At 50.3% G+C, this 12,707-nt stretch overlaps 1 protein-coding gene across 2 annotated transcripts in view; it reads left to right on the top strand.

The window, feature by feature from the left end:
- The window catches only part of TTI1 (TELO2 interacting protein 1), a 47,465-nt gene that overhangs the window by 28,148 nt on the left and 6,610 nt on the right, over positions 1-12,707 (top strand). Inside the window, exons 4-7 of one of the 2 annotated variants that reach the window (XM_037044037.1) lie at positions 686-834; positions 3,779-3,919; positions 5,853-6,057; positions 6,347-6,434. In XM_037044037.1, coding sequence (XP_036899932.1) covers positions 686-834; positions 3,779-3,919; positions 5,853-6,057; positions 6,347-6,434 — 583 coding nt within the window. The remainder of the gene's footprint in view (positions 1-685; positions 835-3,778; positions 3,920-5,852; positions 6,058-6,346; positions 6,435-12,707) is intronic. The other variant, XM_037044038.1, reaches the window with a different exon arrangement.

The raw sequence follows: 12,707 nt of genomic DNA, 5'->3' as shown, positions 1-12,707 counted from the left end.
GGAAAAATAGAAGTCACCTATTATCTCACGACCCCTCTCTGTTAATATTTTGCTACACTTCCTCCCATCTTTATGTAAAAATTTCTATAATAGTGCTCACACTGTGTACAATACTGTATCCTGCTTTCCTCTTTTTATAATGAATGTTTCTTTTGTAAATGTTTTATTTATATTTTTAGAAAGGGGGGAAAGGAGGGAGAAAGAGAGAGAGAGAAACATCAATGTGTGAGAGAAACATCAGTTGGTTGCCTTTTTGCACACCTCCAACCAGGGAGCTGGCCAGCAACCCAGGCGTGTGCCCTGACCCGGAACCAAACTGGTGACCTTTCTGTTTGCTCAGCCCACTGAGCCACACCAGTCAGGGCGCTTTCCTCTTTTTACCACTATTATTTCATAAGCATTTTCCCTTGTCATTAAAGCCCTTGGTAAACACAGATTTTAGGGCTGTACCAAGATTTATAAAACCATTCCCTCTTGAGTGGAGTTGGGGGGTTTTCCCCAGTTTTTAGCTGTTACAATTAATGCTTTGATGAATATTGTGACTCATATCTTGACCCAAATTTAACATGGGTTCCTAAGGATCGGTCCCTAGACGTAAGTCCCATTCCTGATCTGAGGTTGGGAGATCAAGTTGAAGTTGGGCTTCTCTCACATGACACTGTCCCTGGTTATGCTCCTTTTCCAGAGGAGCAGTCAGGCCCTCCCAAAGTGGACGAGAATGACACCGGTCCCCATGTGAAGCCACCACTGCCGCTGCAGATCCAGATAGCCACAGATGTGATGGGGCGCTGCATCCACTTGTTGTCGGATAAAAGTCTGAAAATCCGCCTGAAGGTCAGTGCGCGGCCCTTCCCTGCATTCACGGAGCAGCAGGCCTGACCTTGGTTTGGCGGGCAGCGACTTCACAGAAGAGCAAGTAGCTGCCCTTATCTCCTGGGCTGTGTGTGGTGGCCAAGAGAAGCTATCAAGAGGAATTTATCTGTGGGATGTCATTCTTAGGTCTTTCTGTATGAGCTCAGATGCCTACAGGAGCAGAGTCCCCTTTGTGGAATTAAAAAACCACAAAGTTTTGGAGAGCCATTGAATCTCCAAGGGAAAGAGAAGTAGATGCTTTGGAAAGGATGTCACTTTCTGAGCTGACTTAATGCAAGATGTGGTTAGTACTTTAAAATGGTCATTCTTCTTCCAAGCCTGAGGCTAGCCCTTATCTCTGTTTCTGTTTTCACCCCAGGAAAAACACCAGCACTGTTCTTAATCTTCCATCTTTGCTGGCAGTTTCCCAAGCAGCATCGCCATCAGCAAGGACTTGAACTACACAGTTGTGACTCCAGGAACAGGCAGTGGAGTGTGGTGGGGTGGGCATGCAAGATAGGGCTTTCAGAGTCATCTGGGGGAAGTCTTAATACCCAAGGAGAAAAAACACAGCCTGGCCCACTCATCCCCACCGGCAGCATCACTGAGAAACACAGCTGCCTCCACGAGCGACTGGTACTAGGGAGAGCTTATTGTCCTCCTCAGGGTGGTGGGCTGAGAAACCCCGCTGCACAGATTGTCTCGGACCTCAGCCTCTGTGTTGTGAGAGATTTGCTTAGTCCTCCCAGAGGCACTTCTTAGCGTGCAGCTGTTGTTCCCATTCAGGAGGCACTTTTCCAATGCCTGCTCCATGCAAGGCTGTGTCTGGCTGGTATTAATACATTAGCCAAGCACCTTCCCTTTTATGGCGACTTTCTAGCAGTTGCATACACAGCATAGTTATTGAGAGCATCAATATTGGAGTCATTCCTCCAGACCTGGGTTCAAATCCTGGCTCTGCCTCTTACTAGCCCTGTGACCTTGAGTCATTCATTCAGCTTTCTGAGCCTCAGCTGCTTCTTCTGTAAAGTAGAGATGATGGTACCTACCTCACCAGGGTGTTGATCTTCAATGCAAAACAGCGTCCAGTGTGACACACTCTCATCCCTCTCTTCACCCCGTCACTCACTGTTTACCGAGGACTGCGGCAAGCCAGGCGGGGGCGGGGGGGCTGTCGGAGGGGAGGAGGCAGGTGTGATCCCTGTCTTCGTGGAGCATCCTGTCTTGTGGGGGAGAGAGGCGATGCCCAAACACACTCTGACAGGTCGAGGAAATGCTGTTGGTGTAATAAGCAGGTTCTATGATTGAAAATGACAATTCACCCACATGGCAAACACAGGGACCTACTCCGCCAAACCCTGTTGAATGAGACGGGGCTTGCATTCATTCTGGTTTAGGTCATTGGGGAGGCTTCTCTGCTGGTAACATTTAAACTGAGACTTAGAAGTTTGAGAAGGAGCCAGCCATGCCAAGGGGCAAAGGCAGAGAGAAAAACGTTGCAGGCAGGGGAGGAAAATGCATGTCTTTGAATCAGTGAAGGATGGCGTAACTTTCCCAGTTAATAACAGAACTCAAATTCAAAGCCAGCCAGTGATACCCAGGCCGTTTCCACTGCGCTGCTCTGCTCTTGGTTGTGTGTGGAGGTTGCTCTTGTTCCCCTGCCTGACTGGTCACCCCTCAAGGGCAGGAGCTCCTTTGTTCTTTGTTTCTGTTCCAGTCTCAGTGTGACCAGCACATAGTAGGCACTTAATAAAGGCTTCCTCTGTATTTCCGACTCAGACAGCCCCCTCCCCCGCTCTGTGAGGGCTGTGTGGCAGGGAGCCTGCATCGGCGGCCACTGCCTGTGATAACTGAAGCCGACCATCTGTTCCGAGGGAGCTTTGAGAGATGAGAGATCAGGAAACATATTCTGATGGAAAGTGAAAAATGCAAGTTACATCTGGGCAACCCCAAACCTTTCTTCTGAGTTGGACCTGTGTCCCAGCTGCCTACTTGACCTCTCCTTAGAAGCAACAGAACTTGGTCTCACCCCGCCTCTCCCTTTTCCTCCTCCGTTGCTCCTGTCTCATTAGGCAGCACCTGCGTCTATTCAGCTGCTAAGCCTAAACCCGCGCAGCTCTCGTACCTTTCTTCATCTGCCCAATATCGACTCTTTTCAGCAATTTAAACCGTTTCCTCTTCAAAACAGGTGACAAATCCAGTCACTTCTCTGCCACCGTCACGTGGCCACCTCACTTTCCTCCTCATGTGGACATGTGCTGTGGCTTCCTAAAGGGCCTCCTCACTTCCGTCTCGCGCTTCAAATCCCTTCTCGGGCTTCAAATCCCTTCTCCACGCAGCAGCCAGAGCGACCTTTGTAAAACATGAATTGTATCATGCCACTTTCCTGCTGAAAACATCGTGCTGGCTCCCCACTGCCCTTAGTACAAAATGAAAAATTCTCGACGTGACACCTGCGTGGTCCCGCCCCACCTCACCCCCGCTCTGCCGTGCTCCCACTGCCCCGCTTCAGGTCCCTGAGCACTGCAGGCTCCCCCCCCGGCTCTGGGCCGTCCTCCTTCCCGCAGTGCTAGGAACATTCTCACACTCTGCGTGCATGACTAACTCCTGCTCATCCCATGTCTCCTTTTAGAGGTTTCCTTCCTAGCACTTGTTGCGATTGGTAATCATCCCTTTATTTGGCTGTTAGCTCATTCAGGTCTTCCCGCAGTTGACCGGAAGCCGTGAAGGCCAGGGAACGTGTTTTTGTCCTTGTGTGTCCCCCACCCAGTACCCAGCCAGTGCTTGGCATGTTGTTAGGACTCAGTAAATACTTATCTGGTTAACGAGTTTCTGAAATTTTATTCTTTTAAAATGCTGACCTGATCACCAAGTATCCAGGTGCAAGCCTTTCCGATCTCCTGAAGCCGTGCCCTCTTTCCTTCAGGTCTTGGACGTGCTGGGTCTGTGTGTGGAAGTCCTGCAGTCCCACAAGGACCAGCTCCTCCCCATGGCTCACCGGGCCTGGCCTGCGCTCGTGCACCGGCTCACAAACGATGACCCCCGGGCAGTGCTCAGAGCCTTCGAGGTACCGCCCTGGGGGCCCGCTGCCTGGTGGGGAGGCAGGGGAGGCAGCGCCGAGCTCACCGGTGTCTTTTGGCACTGGCTCTCTTTTTATCTGATTGCAGTGAAATGTACCTTGAGGAAAGGATAGAAAAATAAGAAAGGCACAAAGAAGAAAATAAAAGTCAGTTTCTTTCTGAATTTGAAGTAGGGTGAACTGATAGACCAACATTTATTAAGCACCTACTGTGTGCCAGGGGGTGTGCTTGGCACTTCCCCATACAGCAGCTCAACTCCTTATAACAGCCTTGCAAGGTGGGTATCGTTATCTCCATTTCTGACAAAGAAGGAAACAAACTCAGAGAAGCTAAGGAATTTTCTCAAGATCACACAGCTAGTAAGTGATAGAACCCAAGTCTGTGAGTTTACACCCACAATCTTTGCACTGAACAAGAGTCAAAGGGAAGGGACCTGGGTCCTAGCGATGGGCATCCTTTGCCCAGCCGAGCGACTCTGACAAACCCGTGACCGCCCGTCTCCAGGCTGGGCTTAGGAACACCTGCCTACCTTTGTCAGAGTTGTTGTCAAGGATAAAATGGGGCTGTTTGCTGAGATGCTTTGAAAAATGAAAAGCCCTATATATATGTAAGGTATTATTCTCCGTGACTTACTTTGGTTTGTATTAACACACACACATTTTAGTTTATTTATTTATATTGTTCCTTGTTCTAAAAAGCACTTAAGGCAGCCTACAGAGATACATTTACCGTGGCAAGCTAATGTAAATTAGGAGTGCGTGAGCAAGATGAGGCAGGAAAAACGATGTGTGGGGATATAAAAATGGCACCCGTAGTGCAGCTACGATACTTGGCAAAGGTGATAGGGTTTCCTGTGAGGTTCTTCGGCATATACCAGACCAAACACACACTTGCATTTAAAACATGAAATTGTTAATTTTTTCCCAAAGGCAAGAACACTAAGTGACACGTGTGTGTGTATAGAGAGAGAGAAAGGGGTGGGGGAGGGACGTGTTGCTGAATTTCATCAGCTGTGCGGCTTTCCTTTATGAAAATTAGTAGGTTACCTGAGTGACAGGGAGCATAGAAAAGGGAAAGGACGTAGAGATGCGTGCGCTGGAATGCAGGCCGCTCCTCCTGTCCGGGACACGGTCGGACTCCTGAGGTCTGCGAGGCCTGGTGCAGCCCAGCCGAGGGACCCGAAGTGAGCGCCGTACTCTCTGCAGAGCCGGCAAGCACTCTCTGTGCTGGTTCTGCCCAGCTTACCAATTTTTAAAGAAATTCCTGTTATCCTGTATTCTTAGTCTTGTGCAGCAGGGCAGAGCATTTCAATATGTTCCGCTAGAGAAAGTTTAAAATGAGACATGCAAAGAAAGTGCCCGTTGTGGGAGACAGAGTGCGGGTGACGTGTACAGGAGACTGTGCAGTGGCACAGAAGGAGCCCGACTCGGCTCTGGCCACTGGGGGCTCTGCCCGGGCTCCCCCAAGGGGCCTCAGCCCGCCACTCCGCTCGCGGCACCTGCCCGCAGCAGCCGCCCGGCCTCGGGCGTCCGCGTTTGTTTAGCTAGTGAGAGTTAAAAACACAAGTCTTTCCTCAAGGGATGCTAGGAAGACTCAAGAGATGATCTATGTGGGCTGCTTTAAGGTCTTTTTTTAACAACAAAGGGAGGAAAATCAAGGGATTAATCATATTCATCCAACCCAAGATTTCTTTGCATTATTCTCCGTGTAATCTGTATTTATGGATAGAAGCAGCTGTACCTTGGGAGCAGGGACCTCCAAATTCATAACTGTCAGAATCACAAACCACGCGCAAGGAATTAACAGTAGTAATTTTTTTTTCCAAGCAGAGGCCTAGATGAAATTGAATTACCAAGCATTCTTGAGCTCTCTTGCCGCCTTGGCAATGTTCAGTCACCAGCTTGGGGGCTGTTTTTGCAGGTGCTTCAGACCCTGGGGGGCAAGTGTGGCGATTTTCTCTGCAGCCGGTTCTGCAAAGATGTCCTGCCAAAGCTGGCTGGCTCCTTAGTCACCCAGGCTCCCATCAGTGCCCGGGCTGGACCAGTTTACTCCCACACGCTGGCCTTCAAGTTGCAGCTGGCCGTCTTGCAGGGCCTGGGCCCCCTCTGCGAGAGACTGGACCTAGGTAGGTACCAGGCAGTGTCACCTAGACACACACTCGTCATTGTCTCACGCCCACCATTGCCCTGTCTGCTTAACCACGCTCCCCTCATTTCCCTTCCTGTGCATGTCCTTCAGTCTGACCTTGGCCTCATTTATCCACTTACCCTGATGTGTTTTTCGACTTGTGTGGTCGGGTAAAGGGCCCACAGCATCTTGCCTGGCTCTTCCGGTTTGACCACACAGTAGTTGGTTACCACTTGTCCCAAATGAAGTCTGAGGGCCAGCGTTTGTTTGATTTCTCCTCTCTGCAGGTGAGGGCGACCTGAATAAAGTGGCTGATGCCTGCTTGATTTACCTCAGCGCCAAACAGCCTATGAAATTACAAGAGGCTGCCAGGAGGTACGTCTGCTTGATCATCCGCATCCCTTTACGTTTGTCCTAAATTATGGATGATTTGCTAATGGCAAGCAGAGTTGAGGCATCTCTGCGCTTTCCTCTTCTCTGTCTTCTTGCTAGGTTAAGGTAATTTCTTTAACTGCGCTGCCTCTAGAGATGGTATTTTCAGTAGACACGTTTCTCTTTGCAAGCAACCTCTACCTCTGCTGCAACGTCAGCCACAACGCCAAAGGGGCTAAAGACAGAAAGATGGTGTGCTGGAGGGGACAGAGCACTCTCCTGGTCGGAGGGCAGCCTGCTTCCAGGCCCTGCTTGTCTGGTGACCCTGGCACTTCTCCGGGCCTCAGTTCCCTCATCTACAAAGCGAAAGCATTGGGTTGCTGATCTTGCCTATCTTGACTCCAGGGAGCATCTTAATGGGCGTCAGGTGCCATGAGCCCTCACAAATTATATGCAGAATCGGGTGTGTGCAAGCAGACACATACAGAATTCTTACTGTTCGGCCAATTATAATGGGAGCCTGTGAACCAAGACATGTTCAGAACCGCTGGGTTAATAGCTTAAAGGGCCTTTTTCAACTCTGAAATTATGTGATTCTCATTTCCAAGAGTCTTGCTTTTTTGAGAATAGCTGTGCCACCTCTGATGGAAAAAGCTATGTCTGGTTCCTTGAGTCCTAAAGGTTTTTTCTCAAAAGCTAAAACCTTGAGCACAGCAGCAACCTCCAGACTTGAGATCCAGAATGCACCTTCGCCCCCCTTTCTCCAGCTTTCCTCTCAGCGGGGAGCAGCCCGCTGGACCTCCGCTGCCGGAGTAAAACCTGGCCTGTGTGGCCTGGCGCTGCGTCCCTGCAGCTCTGTGTCCCTGCAACTCTGTGTCCCGAGCAGAGAAACAGTCCCTCCCTTTCTGAGGCTTCCAGAAACATCCCCGGTCTTCTTTGGTGGGGCTGGAGTGATCTCGATCCCTGAGGGCTGAGAGGCCACTCTGACTGGGGAATGAGGAAAGCCGACCTGCTCCCTTAGAAATCCTGCTCTTTGGGACTGATAGAAATCTTTTTGAATTGATTTATTGTCCTTTGCAATTTTTTACTTTTGATGTCCCCAGTTTCCTTTTTTCTTTCTGTCTCTTTCCCGTCGCATCCCCTAGGCACAGAATCAGTCGAGGTTTCTCCAGCACGCAGGCGCATCCCAACCCAGTTCTTACCCCAGACATTCTTATTCCTCGAACAACTGATTTGGCGAGGAATGGTCCTCCCCTGGGCAGCGTCCTGGAGGCTAATTGTGCGTGACTTAAAGTACAAGTCAAGCCCATAATGAGTTCATCTTGAAGCAAGTTCTTTGTGTGCTCTTACAACCAAGAGTTACAAAGATCTGATTTTCACAGTCCCTGCCCCGTTCTCCTCCTTCTACACCCACCCTTTCTTGTCCTTTGAGTTTAGACCCAACGGACAAGTTAATATTTGCAATTTGTTACCTTTCCATTTTCTTATCTCTCTTTCATTTTTCTTTTTTTTTTTTTTTTTTGCCACAAAAACAATTAAACCCAGAACTGGGCCTTGCGCAATGTTGAGTTGGTGTTCAGGGGGCGGGGAGGGGTGGGGGGTGGGCGGGGGTAGTGCAGCCAGGCCCCTTGACTGTGGCGCCTTTGCTGCGTGGCATTCCGTGCGGTTGAGTCAGATGACCTTCCTTCTGCTGGGCTGGGAGGGCAGGAAGTGCAAGGCTGATTGCTTCACAAATACATCATCTGCACACTTATTTTGAAGTCAGGGGAGAAAACATCAGTGTTGTCCTTGATCCGGAGCTGATTTGGCCTCCTGCTTCAAAAATTAATAAGCTCTCTGAATGGGAGAGGAAGCCTGAGACAATGCGAAACCTGGTCTCTGTGAGCTTCATTACCAAGTGGAGAGAGGGAGATGGGTGGGCTGGTTGGCACCGAGACAGTACTACCTGCAGGGACTGGTGAACAAGGGCAGCAGATGGCCACACTATCCATTCAGCTGTTTGTCTTTAATGCTGCTCTTCACGCCCACACCCATTCCAGAAGTGAAGCCTGTCTGCCTAACTTGCAAAAATCTGTCTCCAACGGTCTCCTTCTCTTCACCTCCCAACCTCCAAGCCAGACCAGGCCAGACCAGGCCAGACCAGGCGATCCTCATCTCTTACCTGAATGACTGCACAGGCCTCCTTGCCAGCCCCCTGCTTCCACACCTGCCCCTCAGTACTCCCCACACAGCAGTCAATGATGCTCCTCCCCGACCCCCCACTCACTCATGGGAGAAGACAAGGCTGTTGTGCTTGTTGCCAGAGCCCAAGGGGGAGCCATCTAGCTAAAGAGTTACAAAAACTCCAGCCTCAGCTCAGCACTCAGAAGAACGGGTAAAGCCAGAGCTGTCCCTCTGAGGTAGTGAGTTCCACACTGGGCAGATGACCAGCTTGCTCTGCGAGGGGCTCCCCCGTCTGACAGGGCTGGTGGGGACACCCTAAGGGGCAGCGACTGCTCTGAGAGGAGGTGGGCGAGCCCCAGCGCCCGTAGGTCTGCAGGCGGGTTGTTGGGACCTCTGTTGGGCAGCCGCCCTGGAGTTGGAATGGAGGCAAACCCGGCGGCTCGGTAAAAATTCCTCTTTGTGTGCATTATACTTGGGTGCTTCCTTCCTTCTGTTTGCTTTTCCCGGCTCCAAAGAATGACCAAGCCTGTGTTTGCTTTTTTAATTTGTCACATTAAATATAGCCTTGGTGGCAGGCTTTTACATCCAGGCTGTAAACTCTAGAAATGGAAATTGATCAGGGGGTGGTTGATATAACTGAGGCTGTAAATGCTGAGAACGGAGATGCCATTCCAGTTTAATGCTTTTATCTAGCGACTGTGCCTCGTAAGGAGGGGCATAAATCTTGCAACTTGGGGGCGGGGTGGGGATGGGGGTAGGGTATAACCTTGCTATATGTTACCACCAGGTGTCACTGTTAACTGGCTATGCAAGAAAAATAACCAGCTCCCCCAAAGTGCATCTAGTTAAATAGCTTCAATGGATAACAAATGAGAAAATTATACTTAGGGTCAGGAGGAGGGGCGAGCATAGCACGAGCTGTAAATAAGGTAGTGCCCCTGAGGGTAAGCACTGGATTACAGAATGACAGGTCATATCGGCTACGCCCCAGTCTCATCCTTAGCAGAGGCAAACTTAACTGATTTCAATTCCTGAGTGGCCTCAGAAGCCTCTGAGATATCTCCCAGCATGCAGTGGGCCTCCACAGTTCCGTGCCTTTCTGGCCATGGAGCTTTTCCTTCCCAAACATGAAAGGAATTTGAGATGCGAGCACACCCCCCAAATTTCTGTGTTTTTCCTTCAAGCCAGTTCATGCTCAGCCTGGTTCAACTCAGCTCCAGTGAAACGATACTCCTGGGCCTAGCCGAGCGGCCTCTGAGGCTCCCTGTCCTGTGCAGGGCGGTCTTCAGTCATCCAGTGAGTCTTCCACCCCAGGGCTATAAAGAACCAACAGAACAACACCTTTTTTTAAAAGATGGGGTCCGTGCCCAGCAAGACTCATGCTGAGGAACAATGTTTTTAGGTCACTTGGTCTGCACCCCTAGTTATGCCTCTACCCGCCAACCCCAGAGTCCAGGTGGGAGTGCGGGGTACTAACAGATGGTGACCAGGTGGTCACCTTGTGATTGTGCCGGTGCTGGATGCTGCAGCCCTTGGTGTGTGTGTGTGTGTTTGGGGGGGGGGGGTGCCCTCCCAGCATCCTCTGCCTAGCCACTGTATATGAGGGCAAGTGGACACATCTAGGCTCAAATCTTACTGGCTCTGTGACCAGTAAGAGGCAAATGGTGTAGCTGCCTCATTTCCTTCCTCTGTAAACATGGGGTGGTGGTAACATCTCCCCCCAGAGTCGTTGTGCAGATGAATTGCATTAATATGGGAGAGCATCTACTCGGCATTCACCAATTGGCCAAGGAGCTGCTGTGTATCAGGCACCGACTGGTCCAGGCACTGAAAACTGCAGGGAGCCAGGCGGGAGGCCTCTGCCCCCACGGCACTTATGTTTCAGATGTGTATTTATGTGTGTTTGCACACCGGTGTGGGATATAGAAACTTACCAAGTGCACGGTGTGTTATGTACATGTTGTGCCTAAGCATGTACACTGGGGCATTTATTGTTGCTTCATCCTTACTCAGACTAGAACAGTTTTTCACCTCAGAATGATCTTGTCATGTTAATTATGCCACCTGCCTGCACTGCCCGTTCATTTGAGAAGTCACTACCAGGCTCGAAGGCTCATTTACTGACGGACTTCCCCACTTGCTTTCTAGCAGTCGGATCCCAGCCCATCAAAGAACCAGCCAGTGCCTTCAAACCCTGCACGAATACAGCCTGGCACAGGCGCGTTCGTTTCATCCCTGTCAGAGTCCCCGCGCCTCTCTCTACCCACACCTGAGCCTATTCTGTTTGAACGGATCAGGAGTCACAGAGGTGATCCGTTAGTTCAGCTGAGCTTGAAATTAGTAGCTCATCTACTTAAATGGTGTGGGCAGTTGGTATGAGGCTGGGCTGCAAAGCTGTTTCCCCCTCGAATTGCACCCAACGTGGAAATGAAGGCACTGCTCATATTTTTCCTTTTGACATTTGATTAATAGTTGACAAATCCAGACCCAAGTAGTTAGCTTTCCCATTATCCATCTTTTGACAGGCATTGCTGCTTTTCTTTTCCAGCCTCATTGTTCTAAAAATACACTCAGATCTGAGGCCATTCGCTGTGCATATATAGGCATGATTTCCTGGTGTCAAAGATAAGAGACATCTGCCGCACAGATTACAAACAAAGTGGGTTGCCAGGTTTCAGATCTGAAGACAGGGACCTCTGCGCTGCTTCAAGCTAGTGCTGCCCGTCCTTCCCCCGCTTCCTCGGTGTTGTCATGTGATTGATAGTCTGCCAGGGTGGACCATTTACCACCCAGTGGGAAAGACAAGTCTGGGATGTGCGTGTATGTACTGTGTTGGTTCAGGAACCGGATGTTCTCAATGCTCCTGGTAGCTGGACCCTCGGCACAAGCTGGGCTTCAGGTATCCAAAGCCTGGGCAGACCACAGGGTCACCACACCATCTGTCCCATTGCAGGGTCTGTGGTCTGTGGTCCGTTCTGAACACCTAAGCAGCTGGAGGGAATGTGATGGTCTCAGCATCTAGTAGAGTAGTCGGAAAAATGGCTCTGATTGTCTTACTATGTGTGTATTTAGTGAAAAGATTTTGGGGGGGTGAGCCAGGGGCTATGTTGAGAGCTGAAAGATTTCAAAGATGAAAACCAAGCTAGAGGTGGCCTCACGTTGCTGCTCAATTGCAGTGTGACCGTGGGCAAATTAATGTACTCCTCAAAGTCTCAGTTTCCTCATCTGCAAGACTAGAATAAGCATATCTGTTGTTTTCCTCCTGATACAGTTATTACAAGGATTCAGTGAAGTCATATAGATTATTCTTTAGCACAAAATATCAGCACAGAGTGAAAAATGAGAAAACAGTAGTTGTCATTATTTAAACTTCCCCCTTATTCCCCAAAAGACCTAGGGCATCTTACAAATTAGGCGTATGCAACAAGGACCATAGGAAGTGAACAAATTTCTTAACGGGATAAATAAGAGGAAAACAAGGTGAGACCAGGGCTGAGGTCGATCGTACAGTGCAGGTGTCGGGCTCTGCACCCTCAGGAGAGACGAGCCTTCAGCGTGAGCCTGGGCTTCCTGGCGGGAAGGGCAGAGAGGGAAGCGCGTCTGTTATGCGATTCTGGTCCTCGCTGGAATAAGAGAAGAAAGCTTCTCAGAAAGAAGCATCGCTTTCCTTGGTACTGAGCCCTGAGAAAATTTCTCCGTGGGTCGTCTTAGAGGAACACTGGGTATCATTGTGACTAATATCCCTAACAGCCTTGCAGTAAATACGGAAGTACACTTCCCAGGACTGCTTCTCGCAGCATCCATCAGCGGAGGCTGCTGGCATAGTGCCAGAGCGTGGGTTCCAGGAAAACGGTCCGGGGGGAGGGGTGCAAAATAGGTGGGCTGCTACTAGGATGTCTTTATCTTCATGGTACGAATCTTCCAGGGAGAAGCAGGAAGCACTGCCTGTGGCCTGAGAGTCAGCCAGCCGCCTCGGTGCTCGACACAGGGCCCCTTTGGAAGGTCTGTGCCCAGCACATTGTCACCGTCACCGTTGTGGGGTCTGGGCCTGCAGGAGGCCCGGAGGCCTGAGGGCTGGCTGGATGGAAGGGGCTCCTTCTGATCCCACTGCCA

Source organism: Sturnira hondurensis, unplaced genomic scaffold (assembly GCF_014824575.4).
Source record: "Sturnira hondurensis isolate 20B ecotype Veracruz unplaced genomic scaffold, ASM1482457v3 Scaffold0004136, whole genome shotgun sequence".
NCBI classification, from domain to species: Eukaryota; Metazoa; Chordata; class Mammalia; order Chiroptera; family Phyllostomidae; genus Sturnira; species Sturnira hondurensis.
This window is presented reverse-complemented; position numbering and strand designations above follow the sequence as displayed.